Source organism: Lichenostomus cassidix, chromosome 2, assembly GCF_008360975.1.
Source record: "Lichenostomus cassidix isolate B80296 chromosome 2, HeHo_3.0, whole genome shotgun sequence".
In the NCBI taxonomy this organism is placed as follows: domain Eukaryota; kingdom Metazoa; phylum Chordata; class Aves; order Passeriformes; family Meliphagidae; genus Lichenostomus; species Lichenostomus cassidix.
The window spans coordinates 86,487,097-86,512,885 of NC_139482.1; the positions used below are offsets into that span (position 1 = coordinate 86,487,097).

The window sequence follows — 25,789 nt, forward strand, 5'->3', positions numbered from 1 at the left end:
ATGCAGCTCTGAACCATTCCCATGCATCCTGTCACTAGACACCAGGGAGAAGAGCTCAGCTCAGCACCAGCCTCTCCTCTTCCCACCATCAGCTGTAGAGACCACTGTGGTCCCTCCTTTAGTTCTGTCAGGTAAACTGGAAGGTCAAATGCTCCTCTTTAATCTCAGTAAAATTTCTTTGTTCTGCCAAATGAATGATGCTTCCTGTGGTATTAAATGACATAAGACAGCAGCCATTGACTGGCATTCATGTGTTGAAAACACACACCAATCAATTCCACATGAAAGAAACACCATTAAAAAAAATAATTTCTTAAAACACTGGAAGCATGTATTTATCTCAGCAGGCTTTCCTGTTGATCACTCACGTTATCTAAGTGAAGAGGAAAAAATAAGTACCTCAACATTTCCTAAGTGGTAGTAGCCAATATTTTCTCAAAATAGATATGCAGCAAGGGAAAGATATATATGTGTCAAGATACAGGAAATAAACTATTGCTGTTAGAGCAGTCTACGTAATGATCACATGAGTGCCAAATGAAGACTGAAAGGAGGATTGCCACAGCCAACACAATCCCATCACACACCTGAGCTTTGCAAATTCTACCACCTCTCTACTTCCTTCCTAAAGGAATGAAAATTCCTTGTCTTGATTTATTCAGATCAAAGGTGACCTGAAAAGGAAAAAAAATTGCATTTGATCCTTTTTGCTTCTCTTTCTTTGGTAGCTTAAAATGCATGGTGAACATCTGGAATAGACCATTTGTTCTCCCTTATGCTAATTTATATATTTAACTTATTAATATATATTAATTTATTATACTTAATTTATATTTTATATTTAAGAGGAAGCCCATTTTTACTGGAAGTTTTATTTGCTCTCTGAAAAATATTGTTTTAACACTTTCTTAAGCCATGCCTGGAGGTACAAGAGGGAGAATTACACTCAACGATCAAGCTCAGAAAAAGCGTGTTAAACAAAAGCTGGCACCTTTAAAACCAAAAGTCAATTATCCCTTCAACTGTCTTCTTATTTTCTGGTTTCCAAGGCACCTGAATCCTACTAAGCTGCCTGCCATTACTCACATGGCCTTCTAAAGCAGCGAGGTTAAAAGTGTATGTATAAGACAGGAGGAAGGAATCACCAGAAAACCAAGCCAATAAAAACTCTACCCACCAAACCACAATTTGGGCACTTCTCTACATTTACAGATTTAAAAGGAGCAAAAGCCCTCTTTTCTTTTGCAGGTCACCTTTCAATATTATTATGGTAGTGACAGAAAACAAAATCAGAACCAGGGTCATGGAAAAACTCAGGGACTACACAACATATACTTATAAACAGGATAATCTCCCAAGAGTTCACAACTTAAAGCAATAAGATATTGTTTCTCACATGTCTCTGATCCATCCAAAAAAGTTATGCTTCCCTTGGAAATGAAGGCTCACCTGACTGGTGACCTCACCTGCCTACTGAAAGGCTGTAGAGAAGATGAAGAACAACACTTCTCAGAGGTATTCCATGGCAGCAGGTTGAGTGGCACCAGGCTCAGGAGAAATCCCAGCTAGACAAAAAGACTGTCACCACGAGGCTGTTTAGACTAAGCACAGGTGCCCAGAAGGACTGTGGAGCCACCATCCTTAAGGGTATCAAACATCACTGAACAAGGCCCCAGGAAACCAGATACAACTGAAGCTGCTATGAGGAGCTTGCATACAGAAACCCCCTTCAACAGACAAGACCTGCAGGCATCTTTCAGGATGCTGCTCTACAGTCTCACCTACCCAACTTGAAAGAAAAAAAAAAGGGAATGCACTTCTATTTAAATAGCATTCACATTACAAGACCAAGCTGGGATTTATGCCCAGTTTGCATTTGGGCTCAGATGACATCAACTTTTCACAATATACTGGCAGGATCTTTACTACAGGAGTTTCAGTCTCAATAGGTCAACACCGCTGAGGTGTGAGTTGACCTGATCAACTAGCAAGTTACTTTTAACTTTGATGCCTGTGTCCAAACATTCAAAAATAAACTGAATGGATTTGTAACAAGTAGACAACAAACCTGACTAAATCTGTGGAGAAAAACTGAGAAAACCACTTCATCTTATGCTCCAACCACAAACAAAGACAAAAGAAACCAGCAAAAACTGTTTGCTGTCCTGGATAGACTTCTTTACACTTATGAAAGAGGTGCAGGAGCATCACTGACAGACAGTATCAAAACCACCTGCCCTGTATGGCTGCTTCTCAAGTCTGTATCAGAAACATGTCCTCTTGAAACAGCAAGCACTACTGGAAGACTAAAGACTGGAGGTGCTCTGGGAATTGTTACTGTTTTGTAGTCTTCCACCAAGTGTTCACAAACCACAGTACAGCCTTGGACAGCCACAGGTAGAAGTGTTCCACATTCAGCAGGTGCTCTGCATCGCTGTGGAGTCAGCCACATTGCCCTTGACCAGTTACTGAACTGGCATTCCCATCAGTGCCACTATTAGAAACTGAAGCATCAAGTGCTACAGGATATTCTACAGCTTTTGGGACTCCCCATCTGTGACTGGCACTTGTTATTCTGGGTTACAGTCCACAGACACATGTCCTGCAACAACCACAGTCCCAAAGTACTCATCATTCAGAGGAACAAGAGACTGAGGGAGGGGAAACTGAGTCACAGAGGAACTTCACAGCTTACTAATGGGGAAGATAGTATGTTTCCAACAGCATCAGAAAAAGAAACACTTGGCATTATCAAAATATTTACCAGTCTCCCTTCTTCCCCATATCCAGTGTATTGAACAATAAAGCTTGTCCCTATTTTCTTCTGCCTAACAAACTCTTGTTGTTAAAGTATTAAGAAGTACAAAAGGAAAGACTCCCAGATAAAACACAAAGAGGCTAATTGACTGGTTTGAACTGCTCATTTTTCTACATCACTCACATCTTAAGAATCATGGCAGCAATATCAAAAGCAAGCAGTTGAAAAAACCTGATCAATGAGCCCTTAATAGAAAATTCAGATGGATAGAGCAGAGGCAGTCATAAAGCACCAAGTCCCTACAAGTCCCTGACCCAATACCTGCTGAAACATCCAGGAGTCTAGTACTTGATGTGAAGAGGAAACAAAGGCACTCACAGCATTCTCTGTTGATCAGCTTGCTTCCTACCTGCCCCCTGGCACTGTTGAAATCCTTTGTCATGAGTCATACATGATCCTGACCCTCCTAGAAAAACCTGGTTAGAAGGCTGCCTTTCAAAGAGGTGAGGATCTCAGTGTCACAATCCTGATGTCTTAGCATCCTGACACACTCTGGGCAACACAGATCTGGCCATGTTCTTTCCCTCCTTTGTTTCTGTACTTGGAGCAATTGCTTTCATGAAAGTCTATTTCGCTGCTACTCAATCTTCTCCATCTTCTCCCCCCTTGTCTTCCCAACTCTTGCATCAAAACCCAATTAGAAATTGGTCAATACTGAAGTTCTGATGAAAACATAGTTTACTAGGACAACTCACTGCAGGTTGGTCCTGGCATTCATCTCTCCAGGTAATCCTGGTCCCCACCATAGCTAGAGACACCTGCAGGAGGCACAGGATGTCCTCACACATCAGTCTTGCTGTACACACAGTGTAAATCCAGTGCTTCCCAACATCCCAGATAAACTGGGCACAATCTCACATCCTTCCAAATGGCTCAACTGGCTGCAGAGCACAGCTGGGAAAGGCTGCTCCATACTGATCTTCTTTAAGCTAAGAGGTCTTTGTGACATTAGAGATCAGACATACAGAACTTAAAGGACTTAGAGGATAACTGAAAGAGAGACATGTCAGAAAAGGAGCATTTTAATTATTTTGCTTCCATGCATTCCCAAGGATGACAGCAATTCATTTGTACAAACTAAATAAAACAAGAAGAATTCAAAAATTTATCTTGAAACTATTTCCACCTCAACTACTCTGCAATTGTTTTTCTGAACAGGAACAAAATCATGTTGGAAACAAGCAAATTCCAAGCTAATAGACATGGACAATCCTTCAGTTAAGAATTCCTGTAAAACACAGGAGGGGCTGGGAGGGTGTCCATGTTTTGGTATCACAGGACAGAAAACTGGAATGAAGAACGCAACTGTAGAAATGGAGATACCTGTATCTTGAGAGATCTAAAATACAGAGCTCATGAGGAGGTACTAACCACAGAAACTCTTTTTCTTAAAATGATTCAGAATAAGAAAAAAAGAAATTACACTCCTGGACAGAAAATGAATAAACATTAGCTACTAATGGCCAAAAACAAGTGTCAAGTACCCAAAAACCCCACAGAATATGTTGCACACAACCAATTTCTACAAAGATCAATAAAATACTTCCCTGTGGCCACTGAACTTCAATAGTATGGTTTCCCAAGACTTTATTATTGCTATTCCCAACCTGAACTAAAGCTTTCAAGGCCTTCTGCTTTGCTAGAAACCACACACTATAGTAAAAGTAACTAAAAACCCAGTAAGATTTACATTTTCTCTAAACCATTGCAGAGACCTTCTTGTATTAGAGTATTGCTACTTCTAGTTAATAGCAAATAATTCAAAATACAACAGTGCACTAAGATTTGTTTTAGAATAAACTCTTAGATGATTATCTACATCATTGTATCCTTCTGCATCTTTGTACATTCTTCTAATGGCTGTCTTCAAGGAGCCCAAGATACAAACTAATGCAGAGTTCACTGAATAGGCTTTACAGTATTTTCTGCATTACTGCTGACATCTTGCTTTTTACAGCTTTGCTGGGGTTTTTTAGCATTAAAAATAAGCTGTTCAATCAATTAAAGTTTTTTCTCTCTCAAAGCAGATAATCTCTAATCATGATTTTGTTTTCTAAATCACAGCTATCAACACTGCTTGTCCCAACTCTCTGGCAAACTTACAAGACTGCAGGAAACACAGCGCACTCAAAAGTGTCTCGCCTTGGAGCTCACAGAAGCAATCTCCACTATTCAAAGACTATTTTGTGCTCTCTTATTTATAACGGTGGCTTAAAGATGTTTAGCCCTTAACAATACATCCTAAAACAAAGGCTTAGAGCCTCAAGGGGTTTACACAACTTTAATCTCCCAGTCCCCCCTTGCCATTGTGTGGCTGGGCTGGCACTGAGCAGAAGCCCATGGAGGCTATGCATTAATTGCTGTGCAAACGAAAAGAGCAGGTCACAAGTTCAAGGAAGGCTGTTAGAGCATGGAACGTCTTGGCACAGGGTGCTGGGCAAGATAAAACCTTTTGCCTTGGAGTTCTCTAAGCTCTACTCTCTGCCCAGCTTGAGCCGGACCAAAAAAAAAAGAGCCAAGTAAGAGCTTTTGGCCTTTCACTTCAATGAAGGTAAAGAACTTTGCTCTCAACACTCCTCTTCCTTCAGGAATCCATAAACCTACCACCAAAGCCCTGCAACCAGTCAGCTTTTTATAGCCCCCCACTAACAGCTGTTCACAGCCCTTACCCCTCTTGTAACACATCATGTACTTCCCCCTTAATGCAGAACAAAGAAACAGCACACAAACAAAGCTAAAACACTTGCAGGGATAGGCACATTTTGCCCTGACCAGTGACAGCAACCTACAGAAGACATAGCTGCTCACATCTGCTTCATACTTCCTACCAGTCAACAGAGCCCTTTGGTTTTACAAACATACAAGAAAATGAGTATTCTCAGCTTCCTCAGCCAGGCTTTTGGCTGATATGCCCTCTTTCTTGCTAAGAAAGGATATTTCACTCTCCCTTTCTGCTTCCCTTCTTTCAGAACATTATGGAACTCCTTGCTAGGTAACTATTCCTAGCTATCCAATTCCCAGTTGGATGATTTGACAGCCAGTGACAATATAATGTGTTTTTCCCATTATGAGCAAGCTCTGCTCTATTAGCTGTGTCCTTATAATCAGGTCCGTCATAAAACATCATAAAACACACAGTTTAAGTAATAGAAATTTTATCAGGACTATTTCCTGAAAACTCTTAACTCATTATGGACATATTTCATTCAAAACATGAGCCACCAGTTATATTAACTTAAATTAACTTAGATATCAGGATTATGTTTAAACAGATTAATACCAGTTCTACCCAAACCCACAGATTCCCTTCTTCCAATATCAAGTCATTATAATACTTGGATAGGTTTTCTGTTTGCTGTTTAAAGACAGTGGTAAAACACAGATGATAGTGTAGCTACTAAAACACTGATCCATCCTTTGACCCAAGTTTGTTAGAGAATAAAGCTGAGAATTCTGGGATTATAAAGTTAGAACCTACATTTCCCAAGATGTCAATATTGCACCTACATTTTCCCATTATTCTATTCTATTATCCCAGAGTAGAAATCTTCTGTTGCTTCATGGAAAAAACATTTACATACTGACCAGAGAGCACTAAAAGAAACACTTATTTTCCAAGTCTGCATATTCTCTATCCACAATGCACGTTTTTGTCAAACTGCGTGTTCACACAGGGTGAACAGACAAAGGAAAAGATTAAATATGTGGCAATACAGTGTAACCACAATGCTGTAGTCTTTTAACCCTATCCTACTAAGGTATTTATCTATTTGGATCTGTAAGTATGTTTTTTCTTAATTTATTTATTTTACCTGTATATACTGGATGGTCCTTATATATGGGAGAGAAGGAGAACTTTTAGCTAAAGCTTTTCACTATTGCAAATGAACCTAAACCTACAAAGCAACATAATCTATGCACAGAACCACAGAGAAAGAAGAGTTACAAGAAATCCTTGCTTGCAAAACAGTTTGAATATCATGAGCCTACTAACCACAAAGCACATTTTTCTTTACCCACATGCATTGCTTTTTTACTTGTGTGCAATTAAGTCACATGCATGCCATATAAAATGACACAGGTCTCATCTAGAGGATGTAGCTTTATGTGCAAGAACCAAACACAGCATCACTTGTTTCAGAAGTACATCCCCCGATGCCTACATCTCTCCATGGAACTGCACCAGCAACACATTTATAATAGGCAACACAAACTACTGCAAAACATGAAAATCAACTGAAGTTATACTTACTGTAATTTGGGAAGCATCCATGAATTGTAGGCCAAAGTAATCTGTTTCTACAAGGTCCAAATGATACACAATCTGGTCAAACAACTCCTGTCCCTTTGCATTTTTCTGTAACAGAAAAGAAAATTATTATTTTTAACCAGCCAGATTTTGTTGGGTTTCTGCGTTTGTTTGGGTGTGTTTCCTTGTAAGTTCAAATGTGTGAGAAGATATACACAAAGGAAAATAATATCAAAACAGCGATTCTATTTATTCTGAAGAATTGCACTGACATTTCTTTTTATTTTCCTCAGGAAATAGAGAGTGACATCTTGTTCTTGTCTGCAGCTATTCCAACATCATCAGATTTCACTCTCAACTGAAACTTCTGAAGTTCATCATAACTAAAAATGTGTAAGAGAAAGGAAAGGCTTATGTCCAACAAGTGTCCTAAGTCACAGAGCCATTATTTTATATCCCAGGAAGTCAAATTCTGCAGGAAAAGCTTGCTTGATACACTGCCTGAAATCTGCTGGCTATCAACAGCAAAAGCAGCCATGCAGTGCCATACCACCACTGAAGCTGCAAAATAAATCCTGGACAGCCTGAACACTTGAAGAGCACTGTGAAGAAAATTAATGGGATACGATAAGAATCTTTTGTTGATGTTGCAAATTGCCATCATATTTACAGCCTTTAAATGAGGAAACAAAAAAGGGCCAAAAAAGTTGTAATTCTTACTTGGCATGCCATCTGAAACATGCAGGCATGGAAATAAAACTAACAACTAAAACCGCAACTACAGGTACATGTAGAAAAGTTAGCAGATCTTAAAAGTAGGCTGCATTGGCCTGGGTACTTGTTTTGAGGTTAAAGCAAGAATTTAGATACCCAGCTCTTCAGCACTAGAAAACCAAAGTGAATATTTCAGGTGGGTAGGAGAAAAAGGCAATAACGAACCAACTTCTCATGCAAATCCTGTTGACTTACTTGGGGAAGGAAGTTTTCAAGATATTGAGCAAAAACACCCCTTGGTTACAAATACACAAGATAATCATAAATCTCAGTAAGAGACATAAGCTACAGCAACACTTCATACAGGGAAGTATGTAGGATCCACTTTTGTGACTGCTGTCCCTCTTACACCTATAAGGATTTTTTCTTTTGATTTTTATTTTTTAAAACTAACATATTAGGCATTTCCACTTCACCCAAAATGCAGCAAAATTCAGAGTTAAGTTTAGTTTGGCCTTCTGCACAAAGGCAGCAGCAATCATAACATGCAGAACTCCTGTTCAGGGTTCTAAGCTGTCTAAAATCAGTCTTCAGCAACAGACAAGATGATGAGTTACACCTCTGTTTTCCCAAGAAAGTCAAGCAAGTTCAGGTATAGGTGGCAAATTTTATTTAAGTTGGTTATTTTGGTTTTTTTTTACTAACAAAACAGAAGCACAAAAATGGAACCGTATCAAATTTCAAGAACAGCATTAGATCCTCCATTAAAACAAGCTGCATAAAAGCTTAAAACCAACATTAATTATCATTTTAAGATACTGTTTTATTATTTTGAGGGGGCAAGAGGTGGATAACAGACATTCTTAACCAAAGCTCAACATTCTGTTGAAGGCAGATGAGAATACAATGGCTTCTTAAAACAGAACATTGCTAATAAAGTATCATCTTTACTTGTACAATAATTGTTATAAACTGAACAAAAAGAATCCAGAATATATCTTCTCACATGGAAAAATGTGAGAAATGGTAAAATCAGCACTTGTTAAAAGAAGTCAAACAAAAGCACAACAAAATTTAAACAGATTCTGCTTAAAGGAGGGAGGAGAAAACCCTCAAAAGCAATAGAAAGAAATAGCAGAATATGAAAAATTCACAGAGGCATGAAAAATGCACTTGATGCCCTACTCTGCTCGTGGTTACTTGTTTTATGGCATTAACTACCAGTACATGTTTATCTTCCACTGCCACACACCCAACAGAAACCGGAGAGAGCACACTCCACCTTCTGTACCCAAACAGCAGTTAATGTTTAACATGTGTTACATGGAGAATAGCTCTGCACTGCACGGCTGGACTATAAAATGCAGTATTACATACATAGCTTACAGGAGATTGTAACATTTAACTTGTCACTAAATGAGCTTTCCCAGCAACTCGTACCACTTAGACGATAAAGCTGCTGCAGCCAACAAACTGCTGACAAAAAACTTTCTTTGAGATGTTGCACTACAGAGGGAGATAAAAGCGACTAATTCCTTTCCTCTACTAACAGTAAAGGATAACCTGTTCTTCTTTATTCTGCCTCTTCACTGACTAACAATCCAGGGGGTCAGATTGTGGACTGATAAATTAATACCTGTGCACTGCATGAAATGGGTGGAACAGGCAAAATAGAAGGCTTTTTCCTTAGGCATTACATATCCATGACAACAGTTTCTAAAGCAAAAAATGTCTGTATTATAATAAACTTTCCATTTTCACTATCTTTTTCTTCTCCCCTCCAGCTGGATAAAACAGAAGCAAAACAAAAATGCTTTCAAAACCTGGTACCACATAAAGATTATGAAAATTATGACATACAATAGAAATTTCACAGATCTCACCATCTGGAATTTAATAAATGACATTTTCTCTGAAGACCTTCAACCTGTGCATAGTTTCTGAAGATACATTTTAAAAACCCCAACCATAAACTAAAAATAGTTTACAGTCCTACCTTGCTAGACAGATGGTTCAGAGCTATCAGATGTAAAAGACCTGCATAACTCGCATCTCAAAAGATGAAATATAGAGCAACAAACAATACATACACCATTATGTAGAGTTACAACTTTGTTGTTATGGGAGTTACTATAATTGGGAACAGTCATCTAAGAAAAGTTGCAAAACCTTGTTTGGTTTTGTACTTTTGGGTTTTTGTTTGCTTTTTCTTGGTTTTTTTGGTCTTTGTTTATTATTTTGGGGGTTAGGTGTTTTTTTGTTTGTGAGTTCTTGTTTGTTTGGGGGTTTTTTTTGTTTTGTTTTGAAACAACAATTGAAGCACTGCCAGTTTCTGGTGGAGTCTTCCTTGAAAAACAGGAGAACTTGTGTGAGCACCATTAAACCTCACAGGCAAGCACCAGGAGGGAGGGCATAAAATGTTCAGCTTACAAACAAAACTACAGCTGCAACCTCAGGTAAAACTGAACAGCAGGAGGCAGGCACTTGATGAAACATGAAGATTGAATTACACTTGGAGACTGGGAACCTCCCTGATAATGAGCAACCACCAAGAGAAAGGGGAAAAAAATGGTGTTTTTGTCAGGTCAGTGGGGACTCGTTATGTGAGTTTAGTCCACTCAGTTTCATGGAAGCCCTTCTCAAACAAACCCCTATGTCATCTTCCTTGGGATCATGAATCACACTAAGAGAGAATTCTTCCATTAAAGGAAGACTCACTGCAAATCCCATGAGGACTCCAGTTGGGATAGGTGTAAAGCACCTTGCACAGCCACACTGACAGCTGCATGGCCCACATTTCAAAGAGGCTGCGTTTTTGGCTGCCAGAGACCTCCCAGTCTCAGGGAATCTATGGAAATTCTTGTCAGCTAAAACATGACAAAACAAAGATTATACTTCTCTAATCAGAAACTGTTCCAGACTTGACATGGAAATAGGCAAGATGTTTTAACATGCTTTTGGTGGACGTGAAGGAAAGGGAAAATTGTTCAGCCAGGGACACTTCATACCAACTGGTCCTGTCTAAAAAAGCTGATTAGTGTTGATTTTAGCTGTTCCAGAGCTCTTTAAAAGGTTTTTGCCAAAGGGCATAAAAAGCAGGCCTACAAGCCAAAAAAGTCCCATTTTAGTGCAGAAACGGTGCAAGGATGTCATTGATCACTCCCAGAGCACTTACAAGCAAAGCTGGAGAGCTTCTGCCCACACCTTCCCCAAACTCATGTGCAGTTCCTTGAACCCAAGGGGAGAGGCTGAAATTTTTGAGACATATTAGAGAGCTCAGACTACAGGGCCACAAACAATTAAAAGATTTCAGAAATATCTGAAGCACTGCTTGGGAAAACAACCTCTCAAATAGGCCAAGAGGTACATTAAATAGTCTGCAAGCTGACAAAATGACAACCAAAAATAAGGAAAATAAGCTATTGCCAAGATGAAAGTCAAAACCAATTAACTTTCCGATCAAACCAATGTGTCCCAAACTGAATAGTAACAGCAATGAGTAAGTAGGGCAGACATACTTTCTTTTTTGAAAGAAAGCACAGGATTATGTATGCTGCAATATGTTAAATATTTTTGCAGAGTGGGCTGCTGTGGTCTCATAGTTACTGACTCCAGGTTTGAGCTTCTGGTAAATTCTTAAAGGCACATTTGTAGCTAGCAAGTCTCACCTTCACAGGCCTGATACTGCCCTGCTCTGATGGCACCAGCTTTTCCTCTCCTTGGCAGCTCCTGAAAACAGAGCAGCTCAGCATGTTCTGTTCAGTCCTCTTACACCTGAACTGTTACTACCCCAATTTTCAAACCTACAGCTCATTTTCAATCCTAAGGCTTTATCTGTTGGCCATACTGCTCAGCTGTGAGAATTCGATTTGCCTTTTAACAGTCACTGGCAGTGTTGTCTCCCAGTGTTTCAAAGGGGCTAAACAGGCATAAAAGCCATCTGTGCTTCTAATTAGCCTTGACTCCTGGTGCTCAGTTATCATCTGTCCTTTAACTTGCTTTTTTCTAGATAGTCAAGCCCTCAGTTGCTCAAACACACTCAGCTGTACTGAAAGCAACCTGCAGTTCCATAATTTTGAGCACAAAAATGCAACTCTTCTACATTCTTATAAATCCAGGGTATGTAACAGCTTCACCCAAGTACGCATGGGAGGCCATGGCTGGGCTTGCAAAAGCTGCACTGAAAACCACATTATCCATCCCAGCACTGCTGCTGTAGGTAGTAGTGTCAAAGCCCCTTGTTTTCAATTCCAGTTTGCGTGCTGCCATCCAGAGAGGACACTCTGGCAGAGGCCCTGCTACAAACCAGCCGTGACCTTGGTGTCTGTCCCACCCTTCTCCGAGGACCTAAATGAGCAGATTCACAAGGATAGGGAAAGAGTTGCATTTTTTGTGCTTGAAATTATGCAAATACTATTTTCTTTTTATAAAATCAGTGTTAAACGAAGAAGAGCAAGTTATTTCTTAACACATCATACTTCCATGAGGCTGGCTCACTTGCTCAAGCCACAATGAAGATGTCAGGTTATTTTCTTACCAGCCAGCCATTGACTTAAATTTTCAGTTCTGGTTACAAGCTCACTTGAAAATGTGACACTGTTCAAATAACCATTAAGACTCTCACCCTGTCATGGCAATAACACCAGTACTGCCTTAGAGCCTGCTGTTGCATGCAAATGATGTTTAAATGTAGCACAGACCATCAAAACAAGCAACTTTGCTGAATGTGCCCAGAAAAAAATGCAAGTGATGACGCACGTGAACTTTTATCTGAAGGAGAACAAAATTCATTTTAGCTCCTTTGAGAAACTAGATGAAAACAAGAGCCAAAATCCCCTTAACTTCCCCCTGCATAAAAAACACTAAACAACAAAAGATGCTGAATGCATACACACAGCACCAAGCCCTTGGCCCTTCATCAGAAGACAAAAACATCCCATGAAGGGTATTTACTTACTATAACCCTGTAAGAACAAACATTTTGCTCCCAGTCATTTCTGTCAAGGTACCAAACTAAAATTGCTATTTCCTGAGCAGAGGTGGCTTATAAGCAAAGTTAAAGAGCCCCTCAAAAAAAGACAAAATGCCAAAGCAAAAAAAACCACCAAAACCCCCCCAAATAATAAACCAAATCAACAAACCAAGCTGCTTCCTTCAAATTACTCTCACAGCCTATGATAAAAGTAGAAGTCTCAAAAACTAGGACTCTCACAAGTCACATTCCACCAAGGGCAGATAGAGGGAACCTCAGATAAGGAAGCAGCACACTACAATTTAAGAACATTCTCTCTGTGGGCAGATTTGCTGACAGTGCAAGCAAGCTGGGTTCCTGCAGCCAAGATGCCAATGAGAATTTGCAGACAGTCATTAAGAAAAAAATCCCCAAACAGTGGGTATAGTAAATCTCACTATTGCTGCACAACAGCATTTCTCAGCAGCAGCCAGAGTTTCAACTCTCCACCAGCTATTGGCAAGAAAAATCAGTGTTCACTGGAGGAGCAGGCTGAACAAGAACAAATAAATAGATCACCATATTTTATATGTACCAAGTCTCTACATAAACCCAAATGGACTTCTAGTCAGATCCCAATACGTTTACCACACTAGTGTGACATTGGCCAAGTCCCTTTCTACCTGTTATATAAGGGCACTCACTTGTCAATAAAAAAATTTTTTTAAAAAGTTTAAAAATGGCCCAACAACAAAAGTAACAATAAAAACTCTTTATAAAAATAAAGGAAACAAAACCAAGAAACCCAAAACACGAAGGATTAAGGGTGGGGAAGAATAATAAGCCATTTTTAAGCTCTGCAATAGGACTGAAGAAAAGATTTTTCATTATACATAAAGTAAACAAACTCATTACGATGAATCAAAGATTGAACTCGCAGAACAGCATTATAAAGAATATACAGAAAATAGAGCAGTGAAGGAATTACCTTAAATGCAAGCAATCCCTAAAGAGTCCAAACCCATGCCAAGGAACCTGTTGGAGAGATGTCCTATGTACAGTAACACAAACAGAACAGATCCAGGAAAGTCAGGTGAGATTTAATGTGCGAATACAGGGTTTCCTTTTGCCTTTGCCAGTTCACACATCCCTGCTTCCAGTCCCTTCCTTCCCCACCTCTCAATCACATTCTGTCTCCTCCTCAAGTGGACAATACAAGTGAACTGCATTTATAAAATGATCTGAACAATGCTAACTTTTTCTGAAAGCTGGTTTTGCACAGTTGTTTTCAAAACAGGCACTTTCACTAGCTGAGTTTTATGGTACAGCCCTTCAAAAACTGATTAAAGTAGCATATCCAGATGCTCAGAAGTCTGTTTTGCTGCTGAAAAAAGGACCAAGAAATGATTGTTTCTACACGATACCTACATCATCTGGAAGGGATAATTTCACCACTCGCTTAGTTTTTTCAGAGAAGACAGGACTGTCCCAGGCTGGACACAGCTGGTTTCAGCCACCTCCATAGCAGACCCACTGACCACTGGTGGTGGGAATTGAGTACAGAAGTCAGGAGTGAAGGAGTGGATTTGAGCTACAGACAGAGTCATCTTTAACTTGACTCAGGAGCCTTTTTGTTCCCATTTTTTCTCCATGTTTTCTTCCTCCACCCTGCAGAGTGAATGAGGGGACTGAGTAGGAGCCTGGCTGGTGGCTAAAGCTAACCCACGGCAGTGGGGAAACCCTTATGCAGGGCAATTTCACATTTCCATCAGTCATCTGAAGGGCATGCTGTCTTGAAAAGCCTTTAATATCTCCAAAAGTCACATGAAGGGCAGGCAGGTACTACTACAGTGGGTGCCCTATACGTGCAATTACTACTGTCAACATTGTTACCAGCAGTGACATTTTTATTTTATTGGACTCAGATGAAGGGTGAAGTTCTGCTCATTGTCCTTATCACCTAACATGTGCTACTGGCAACACAGACCTCTTCCCAAGAGAAAAGCACTGTCAACACTTCTAAATGGGATCTTCAAGAAACAGATGAAAGCTACCATCAGCCACAGAACAAAGCAGTAAAAAAAAAATCCTTACTTGTAACTTTATGTTCTGGAAGTTGGTCTGGACCCCTGTTATTTCAGGCACAAATAGGTTACCCCATCATAATTACACACTCAGAGGCACAACAAAAAAAAAGGGTTATTTGCACGTAAAGAAGATTCTTTTTCACCCCTAGAATGCCAGCTCCCCCTCCTGACCCACTTGGAATATTACACGCCCCTCAAGTTCAAATAGAAAGCCAAGGAAACACAAAGCAGCTAGGACGAGGAGAACAAAAACCTATGCTGAGACTTCTTCACCTACGTGACTTCACTCACAATATAATTTGCAGTTCTGCATTCCCAGAAGAGGTATTATTTGATAAAGCTAAGCTATGGGCACTGGAGTGGAAACCACCTCCATGTGACGATACCATCAAACACAACACACAATGTTATGCTTTAATGGGTTTCCCTTGCCCATTGCCCTCCTGCACAAATCACTGTGGGAGAGTTGCTGTTTTGCTGGAGAGCTAGAGAAAATTCTAGGTCATGAACTGAAACTGTATTTGAGAAATAACGTGGAACACTGGCATAAGGTAAGTTGACATTAAAAAGAGCAAGGAGAAAGAGGCAAGAGAAGGGAATCTCAGGAGAGTTTAGCAAAGACTCTGCACTTTCTTATGCTAATAGAAGTACCAAAGTTTCAAATGACTTCTTTGCTGTCTTATACACCTGCATTTGAATGCTCCATGAGTAGAAATAGTTTTAAACAGATGCAATTGTACAAACAGAATTTTCCATACAGACACATCCTTCATATAAAATCCACGTGTATGTGTGCCTGACCCAACTATTTCCAATTTTTTTAAACTTGTTTTTAAATAGGACACATTTATGACTGTCTACAACAAAGCAGCTTACCAGTAAGGCTGTACTGGCAACCTTGCTTCAGCATAAATGTAGCTCAGAGCAGCAGTAATGGCCAGTCAGACACACAGGCAACACAAGCAGTCATATTTCATATAAATGAAGGCTGCAGGGTTCCCACTCCTCCAGCCAGACAAGTCACAGGTTCCATTCCTCCTACCCAACAGGTCTGTCAGGGCTGCTGAATGCCTTGTAAAGAACTGGCTACAGGGGGAAGTTATAATAGTAACTAGATCACTACTAATTCAAGCTAACAGTACTTTCAAAGCCCCTTCCCCACACAAGCACTGACATATGGGCCACACAGCACAGCCTAGCATGGCCTGGTATTCCAAAGCTGTTCCCAAACACCGCCATCCGGGCAAGGAGGAGGCCACAAAGATGTGCCTGTGGTACTGTGTGGTACTGGTAGGCAAAACCTAGGAGAGCAGCTCTAAGAACTGGTACCTTACGCAATGCCTTACAAATTGTTGCTTTTGAGTGCATAAAACAGAATCCCCACCACCACCTGCTGACCTGTAAAAGCAAAAAGCTGCAGATTCTTTTAGTAATATCACATATGTATGCTGCGTAAGTTTACTTTTGTTTATATCTGCATAAAACAAAACATTCCTTAGAACCACTCCTCTCCTCCAGCATAAAAGTATACATTGTTTATGCCCCTAGAATTCACAGTCAATTATTTCTATGTCTTTTTCTAAACTTAAGTAACATATACCATTTGTGGCACTTTTCAGAGCATGCATGTGGAATTAATTTTCTGCTAACATTAGCATTAATTACCTATATTAATTACTTTATAATGTGCTAAACCTTCCATATAAATCGTATTTATTATTAATCACCCTGACAGTTACAGCCAGTAAAAGAAGTTCAAAGATGTGAAACAGAAGCAGTGACCAAAAAGGGATTTTGGTATTTAAGGACAAAGCTCTAATGTGGTCTTTTCCTGAGAAGCTCTATGGATTTAAAATGCAAAAAAACCCTCTTTTTGAAGTTTTTTATTCAGCCAGACAGTGACTTCAGCACTCTTCACTCTTTGGTCTTTCATACACTGGATCATAGGATAGGACCTCTCCAAAGAATCAACCCTAATTATTTTCTTCTCTCTGAAGAGAACCAGAAATCCAGAGATTCAGAAAAGTCAGTAAAACCTCTGAAATTTCAGGTTTATAATCAGCAGATTTAAAAACAGAGGAAAACCAGGGAACTTTGCCACTAAAAATATATCATTTAGTGGACAGCCAGGAAGACATAATTCTTTTTTAACACAAACATAATTAGCCAGGTATATGCAATTAAAGATGATCACTACAAATTACATTTCTTTCTATAAACACAGAATATACAAGAGGAAAAGCCATGTGGTTTTTATTTAAAAAAAAACTTCATTAGAACAATTACAAAAAAGTTAGCATAAACAACCGTTCAAGCTTACAGAAATCACTTCTCAGATAATGCTACTGACTCAGTTAAAACTAAAGGCAGAAATAGGTTTATTATAACAAAGTTTAGCACTCTAATCTCACTGCTGCAAAGAAATTACATTAGAAGATAAATTCTCATCATGCTATCCAATTTAACTTCTCGCTCTCTTATAGATATTCAGGTCTGAAGGGCACCTTATTGTACTGAAATAGGTATGGCAGCACAACGCTCTGTTTATTCTAAAGGATGAACAAGGACTCATGTCTGGGTTTTTTTTAATGAATAAATTTAAAAGTTCTGACTGTTAATATGAGAAGCAGAAAAACTGGGTTTTAGCCAAAAATTATTTGTTACATTTCATGCCAACCAACAGATTATCCAATCCTGTTGGGTATAAGGCTGAGAAGATAAAACCTGTGATTAACAAAACCTCTGACCCCACAGTCTCTATGCATAAAAGCACAATATTGATCAGAATCTGTAAAAGTGACGTTTTCAAAATAGAGGGAAAAGAAGAACCACAGATCTGCACAAGTATCAGTCTTCTTCCCTGTCAGGTTCCCTGCATGCTGTAATTTTTGCTGCCTACTCAGAGGGAGTGTTGTGTGCCAGCACTTCCTCTGGATGTACTTTAAAAGACAGCCTTCAGAAATTTTAAGGCAAAAATACAGATGAAAATATGTGATCAAAGGAACATGCTACATGCACATACATCCAGGAGAGTACAGACAGAGGAGCAACAGTTAGAAAGCTGCCCCACATATGGTTTGATTTGAAAATCCATTTGCAGCAAACTGCAGACTGTAGTAGTTCGCAGGAAGGTTTGAGTTTTGTCCTTCCCTTTGAGGACTGGCTGCCCCACCTGCTCCATGCCATGAAATGCATCCCAGCCATTTGCATCTCCAGGGAAATAAACCAGTACCCAAACAAACTATGACGGAAATTAAACCCAAGCACCATAAAGGAGTGAAAAAATAAAATACCCAATTTTCAGCTGGCTTATTATACCTGTGTATTGACATCATCTCAACAGCAGCAGCAGTTTAATTCAGACCACCACACAAACCCAGGGAAACTTTGTTATTGCCACAGTGACTGCCAGAGATTCAACAGAACTCATTAAACCGGTGACACTCCCAGTTTGCTGTGATGGGTTAATGGGGCACTTCTTGTGGCTGGTTCTTTTCACCTGAGCATTTCACCTCAACAGAAGTTTTGCTATGCTTGACAACTTTTGCGAAATTTTTTTTTCCTCAGAGCCTGAATCTCAAGACAGATCAGACCAAACACTCTAAATTGGCCAGTCACACAAGGCTGAACTGCTACCACCTCAGTTGTTTAAAATAACAACTTGATTTTTAAGTGAAACCTACATTTTTTTTTTTAGTTCAGGGAAACATATGGCAATAAGGCCTTACTCACAGTACCGAATACATCAAAGTCCATATCCAAAGTCACTGTAACACAAAGCTACTCCACAGAATAGGTTTTAGTTGGAAGGATAATGATATACCTAAAAATGAAACCACTCTTTGATGGCTCCAGCAAAGACTGTACCACCTATTCTGTGCAGACATTGCAGAAACCTTAATTTATGAAAAAACCAAAATCGGTAACAGTCTCTTTGTCTCACAATAATTTTATTTCACAATGAAAACAAACACAGGAGCAGAGACCTCCCATATTCTCACAATACTTCAATAAAATAACCAACAGAACCTAAACCACCACCATTAATACCAAGTGCTCTGACAGTCTAAAAAGTCACTAAGTCACTGGAGAATCAGATTTTGGTGTCATAATTCCCTATTCTACCCGTAATCAGAGAATCACAGCATACCAGGTTGGGAGGGGCCTCAAGGGTCATCTGGTCCAACCTTTCTTGGCAAAAGCACAGTCTAGACAAGATGGCCCAGTTACCTGTCCAGGTCAATCTTAAAAGTGTCGCGTTTTGGGGAATCCATCACTTTCCTCGAGCAATTATTAATATAAACAATGTTTCTCATTACTACACTTATAGACTTGGCCAGAGTCAAGAGCAATCTCGGGTTCTTCTGCTGGAGCAAAGTTCTGCAAGCCAAACTCTGGCTGTAGGGACAATTTTGCTACCTAACAGCTTTTAAATGACACAACAACTCAGATGACTTCAAAGCCATAGGTTTGTAGCCAGCAGAGCCTTTAACTGCAACCAAGTACAACACCACACCGATGACGCAGGAAGAACAAGTGTCAACTCACTTGTTCAGCTGTGCTGATTCTGAAAGAGACAGCATGTCATGAAGTTTACTCAGGCTGAGCAACAAAGCACATATGACTGTTGATACAGCCAGAGAGTCTGTATACTAAGAGAGACTCGTCTTTCATCTCCCTGTATAGAAAATACCATATGTTGGAGGAAAACAAGCAATTTAGATGAAGAGAGTGATAAGATGAATGCTCACTCACCGATCACACACACTGAAGATCTTTAATTATGCCTTTTTATAATCTTGGATAAGAGACCAACAAAAGTTGTTTATCTCGATTGTTGGGTTTTCAACATGGTATCCCACAACATCCCCACATCCCTGCTGGGGCACTGCAGTCTAGATAGGTGGATTATTCATGTCCAGATCACTGGTCTCAAAGGGAAGTGATCAATGGTTTGAACACTACCTGGAGACCTGCTGTAAGGGGAATACCCTAAGGGATCTATCCTGGAACCTATCCCTGTTTAACATCTGATCTACCATATGGAGGAAGAGTTGGAACACATCTTCCTTGACTTTTTGGAAGACACCAAGCTGGGGTGTGCAGATGACCTGTGTGCAGGCAGTACACAAGGATACTGACAAGCCACAGACCAGGAAAGACAACAGTGTTACAAGGCTGGACCATTTATCCCATGGGGTTGAGAGAAGTACAGAAAGATCACTACTGTGATGGGCAAAACAGACTCAGCTCAGAGAAAATTAATTTAACTCACTGCCAGTTAGTAACAGCAGGATAGTGAGACAGCCAGAACTAAACACACTTTCCCCCCACTTTCTTCCCAGGCTCAACTTCACCCCAGACTCTTCTACCTCCTCTCTCACCAAGTGGCACTGGGGAAAATGGGTAGTGCCTCTCCACTCTCCTTCCTTCCCCTGTTTCAGGATAGGGTCCAACCCCATGGAATACAGTCTTCCACTGACTTCTCCAGGGTGCATTCTTCTCATGGTCTGCAGCTCTTCAGGACTGGCTCCAGGACGGGATCATTGCATAGAGCAGAGTCTTCCAGGAAGACTGTGCCACTGTGTGTCCCTCAGCCTGCTCCAGCATGGGCTCCTCCCTCCATAGGGGCACAGCCTCCTGTGGACATCCATCTGCTCCTGATTTGGGTCCTCCACGGGCTGCAGGTGGATCTCTGCTCTCCGTGGGTCTCCATGGGCTGCAAGAGGGCAGCCTGCCTCTACCTGGTCTGCATCACAGGCTGCAGGGAAATCTCTCCTCTGGCGCCTGGAGCACCTCCTGTCCCTCCTCATCCAGTGAACTTGGTGTCTGCAGGGCTGTTTCCTATATGCTCTTCTCACTCCTCTCACAGCTGCTGTGCAGAGCTTTTCTCACCTTCTTAATATGTTATCACAGAGGTGCTCCAACATTGCTAATGGACTCAGATTTTGTCAGTGGCAACTCCATCTTGGAACTTGCTGGAAGTGGCTCCATCTGACGTGAGGCCAGCTTCTGCATCTCCTCAGAAGCCATCCCTGCAGCCTCCCTGCTACCAAACCCTGCCATACAAATCCAGTACCAATGTTTACCCTCTTTTTCAAACTCCACTGGCTTGACCTTGGTATGTGGGCTTCTCATACATCACATACCGCTTACTAGGCCATCAGCATGAAATTCAAAATAGCCAGGGTTCAGGGGGAGGGCAGAGAGTCTTACTGGCCTAGCTCAGGACCAGGTTATCTAGATCTGCCATACTCATCGTTCCTGAAAGGCAATATTCCCTACTGACAATACAGACCACTGAACACATGTCCTCAATGTGGGATAAAAACTCTTTCAGTGTCTGAGAACTAGGCTGTCTCCTTTGTCTCTCTCTCTCTCATCCTCCCTCCCCACTCCCAGCTTTCAGAGGAGGAAATGATTCCACACTTGTTATTCAGTAACTTTGGGCACTGAATTAAAAGACAACCTCTTTTTATATGCTATATATTTACTGATACAATCAACCAACAAAACAGAGATTATTTTGATGCGAGAGCACTCTCTCTCTTCTGCTGACATTCCATGCAAAGGGAAGTGCCAAGACTCCAAGGGCCACAGGGAGTCAGCTGGGAGCACACACCTGCCTGCAAGCAACGCCAAATGCTTTCCAGCTTCATTTTCACAACATCTAGGGGCTGTGAAATCTCATGTGTTGGAAACCATCCTTCTTCAGCCTGTGTTATTCTCTCATTCCCAGTGAATTCATTTTCCCCAGCCAATCATGAAGACACAGAATTTACCAACTACAATATGACAAATATTTAACAGTTTGAAACATTTTTAAAGCTTTATGTTATTTTAAATGTAAACATAGATTTAGATTTATTATCTCTCAACCCATGTGAGTCATAAATGTTCCCACTTTCCCCCACCCCCTAATTTAAGCTTCCTGCAAATGAACAGACATAAGATTGACAGTTTGTTGGTACCAAGCCTTTCCTGACGTGTGTAACTCATACTGAATTAATGCCATTTTGTTTACATGCAGCATTTAGAAGCAAAGCATTTTCTCAAGTTATGTTCCAGTTGTCTTCTAGTTTTCATCACTGTTAAAGCTGCTGGCTGTTTTGAATTTTCAGGATAAACCATGATCTAGGGTGAGTATTAAATTATAAGATTTGCTGAAGCACAAGTATAATGGTAGACATCAAACTCAAACAATTGTCTTTGTTATTCTCTTCTGAAGTACCCACTTACTAAAGTGTAACTGCATGAAAAATAGAAGCCCCACTACTCAAAACAAGCATTAAAAAAAATCCATTGGCATACATCTGGTTCCAAAGACACAAGATCAAACAATTTTCAGAAGTATGTATGTCTAACCATTTTTCTTTAATTCAACACGGTCAGTGCTTAAAACATCATCTTCCAATTGTCTTCAAGACTCTAGAAGGGATACAGAGATGAAGGAATGAATTTCAGCTTGTTTATCATCTGGATACAGCTGGATGCTTTTGTGGTCAGTAAGGTAACTTGATACTCCACTTTCCTCATGGAGAGGTTGTGTCACAAGCCATTTGTTCTGGAGTAACTTCTGCACTTCAGTAAGATGAGCACCCATTTCAGAATAGGAGGTCTGCGAAGTAACCACAGCAGAACAACTCTGCTAGAACTACTATGGCTAAGTTGCTTATGGTGTTAAGTCTTAATACTAAAAACTAGGTTAAACACATACCATTTTCCACTGCATAGTGAGACTGACTCAGCAAATACTAAAAAGGCCTTAAAAGGCATACCAAAGACACTGCTTGAAATAAAAAGAAAAATCCCTAAAAAACTTCCCAAACAACTACAAATATTTCTGAACATAACCCATTGAGATGAATAAGAACTCAGTGTAGTATGTACTTAGCAATGTTTTTCACTAGTAATATTTGCATCATACTTAGAGATGGGGATTTACAAAGACTGCAAACATCTTCCTCACTTTGGAAGATATTAGCAGGCATGCTGGACTATTTACAAAGCTTCACAAGGAAACCAGAACTGCCTTATTTACATGTCAGAACAAGCTGGTGCACATGTAACACTACGTAATGGAACAGACATGACATAACATATTTTTATCATGCACTGAAATCACATCTGAATTTTTCTCAACAGTTTCAGATGGCATCTGTATTTTTGTACTTCATAGCAGCCCAGCTAGATCCAGTATTCTTTTTCCAGCATTGCTATAAACTGATGAAATCTTACTCTGATGGTTTCAGACAGGGTAGAGGTTAGTGGAACCAAGTAATATTTTGTTCACATAATATTACAATATTAGTATGAAAGGAGTGGTTTTGTCTGTATTAAACATCGCAGGCAGATCAGCTAGCTGACAAAGAAAGCATGTAATACCAGCAGTGCACATCTAACATCTCACAGGCTACTGGTCCAGAAACTGAAGGATCAAAGTCATGGCAGTGAAGCAGAAGAATAAGACTTGGACTGAAAAAAGTGAAGGCTCTAACTACGTGCAGCATTGAAGAGTCAAGAGAAGACAGCAGTAAAACCAAAAAGAAGGGAACAAGAGCCACATAAACAGGTATAAATTTTGAAATATATGAGGTACAGTTGAAGAATTCAATCTTGGGAAGAAACAATATGGACAAAGACCAGAAACCAGCTGGTCATCATCTACTAGCCTGGAACCTGAAGAGATTACTAGCATTTATACAACAACAAACACCTTTCTCTTTTAACTGGTACACATACTGAGCCTTACAGGACCAGTTTAAGGTCATAAATTTATCTTGCTGCATGATCCTGCAATGCCCAGCACAACCCTGCTTTAATTATGCCTGGTTGGGCACCACTAACATGATCTAGATGCTCATCTGTAGGCCTTGCACAGCACCAAGACTTTTAAGCAGACATTCTAATTACTTTTTGCCCAACACAGCTATTTTAAGTTCAAGCTACTTAAGAAGAACTTCATTTACAAAAACAAATATGAAAAACAGAACTGGAAGCCCCAGAGGGGAAAGTGGATGGCATTAGAAAAGTTAAGTAGAAAAGATATTTACAAACAGTTTTTCCAAAACCAACAAAATTCTTGCATGTGTAAATAATTGTACTAGAGAACTGACTGCAGTGCAAGAATCAAGGTACAGGAGGGAAAAGAATTGGGCAACCAGCTGGCAGAAGGCCCTGCATCAACAGCCTATACTCAAAGGATTGCCCAAGCAACACATTGCCCAGATAAACAGCTCCAGAAAGTTGTGTAACAAACTCTAAAGTGCCAGTGCTTCAAATTAGGAGAAAGGAAGCAAAGCTCTCATACAACCCACTACACCATGCAACAGCTTTCAAACACAAAGTCATGAACAACTCACTCAGATTTTATGCTTCCAGTTCACCACATCTACCCACTACAGAAGAGCTAGACCTGAAGATTATTATAAAATTACTGTCAGTACCAGACAACAGTATCAAGTGTAAAGGTATGGCACCCTACCTCTGAAAGGTAACAATTAAGCAGCAACTGTGATGAAGGTAGGGGGATAATCAGTGTTACCCTAGTGAGAATAGAGGATTATTTCACATTAAACGTATTAAGCACAGAGACTTAGGCTATGTTGCTGCAGAAAGTCAATGTTTATTCTCACAGAGTAAACTCAGTCCTCTGGTGTGGATACACGTAGTCTTTACTAACTCTTGAAGCCACAGACAGGAATTACTAAACATACTCTAAGAATTCACAAGCTCTCTACTGCTTTCAATTTTCTTGCTTCCTACTATGCTGAACTTGAATTGTCATACATCAGTGACAGAGAAAGCCCTTGTGGAAGAGATGTTGATTTAGTGAAACAAAAAGAGCTTAAGAGCAAATGGTTTCTGAGGAACTCCCAGCTCTCCAAAGCAGTCAAATGTGTGCATGGGTGCACATGTGAAGATTCCCATGCACACTTCAGATCCCACTTTCTCAGGCCCATTTCAGTCAAGAGTCTGACTGGAAGCAACAAAGCCTACAAGGATACTAAGGGCTCCCCAAAAGCTCTATTAGAATTCCATTACTAGGAGGGAACATCTCATCATTATGGCAAGGATAAAAACAAAAACCAACAAAACTTGCCTAGCGGAACTCTGCCTAGACTCCACTTCCTCGATTGGAAGAAAAGCCAGACTGCAATCTTGAAGCCTGAAATACTACCACGTTTCCCTAGGACAAAGCCCAACAGACTACTGGTGCCAATGCTGAACAAAGCATTCTTGTTTAAAGGGACACAAGTGTGGGTCACTCTTTTCCCATCTCTCTCCCTACACACTGGAGGTACATTCATTAACTGCAAAACTTGTTGCTAGGGTATGTTAAAGCATCTCCACTGAATTCAGAGAGATTTCACACCTATACCTGTACACTCACGGGAAAAATAAAAAAATGAGATAATATAAAACTATCAAAGGGCAGGAGGCTTCAAAACATCCCTTGTCTTGAATATTTAAACACAATTAGGAGAGATGGATGGATATCCATCCACCTAGCTCCTGAAAACTTTTATGGGTAGACATCTCTTGACTTCCCTGGATAACAACCTGTGCTAGTGCTACACTACCTTTCCAGTGGAGTATTTTTCCATAATGTTCAGTGTGAACCTCTCAAGCTGAAAACAGGTCTTTGGTCTTGTTACATCATCTGTCACTACCAAGACAAGCTTGGCTCCACCATCTTTGTAACTGCCCTTCAAATAGTTGCAGACTGCTATTAGCTTATTCTACACCAGACAAGGCTCACTCCCTGCAGCCTCCCCTTGCAGGTCATGCAGACCACCCTGACAATCATCCACTGAAACATCTCCAGTTCCTTGACATTTACTTTACTAGTGGGCCCAAAAGGAATGTTCTTAGTATAGGATCCTCAGTGGCAAGGACAGAGCAATAATAATTTCCCATAATCTCCTGGCTCTACTCCTAATTTAGCACGGTACCAGATTTATTGACAA

General features: G+C 40.2%; 1 protein-coding gene across 6 annotated transcripts in view; it reads right to left on the reverse strand.

Annotated features, from left to right (window-relative positions):
- Positions 1–25,789, reverse strand: part of EPB41L4B (erythrocyte membrane protein band 4.1 like 4B) — a 167,507-nt gene that overhangs the window by 111,336 nt on the left and 30,382 nt on the right. For all 6 annotated transcript variants that reach the window (XM_085052264.1, XM_085052260.1, XM_085052258.1 and 3 more), the window contains exon 2: positions 7,071–7,175. In XM_085052264.1, coding sequence (XP_084908390.1) covers positions 7,071–7,175 — 105 coding nt within the window. The remainder of the gene's footprint in view (positions 1–7,070; positions 7,176–25,789) is intronic.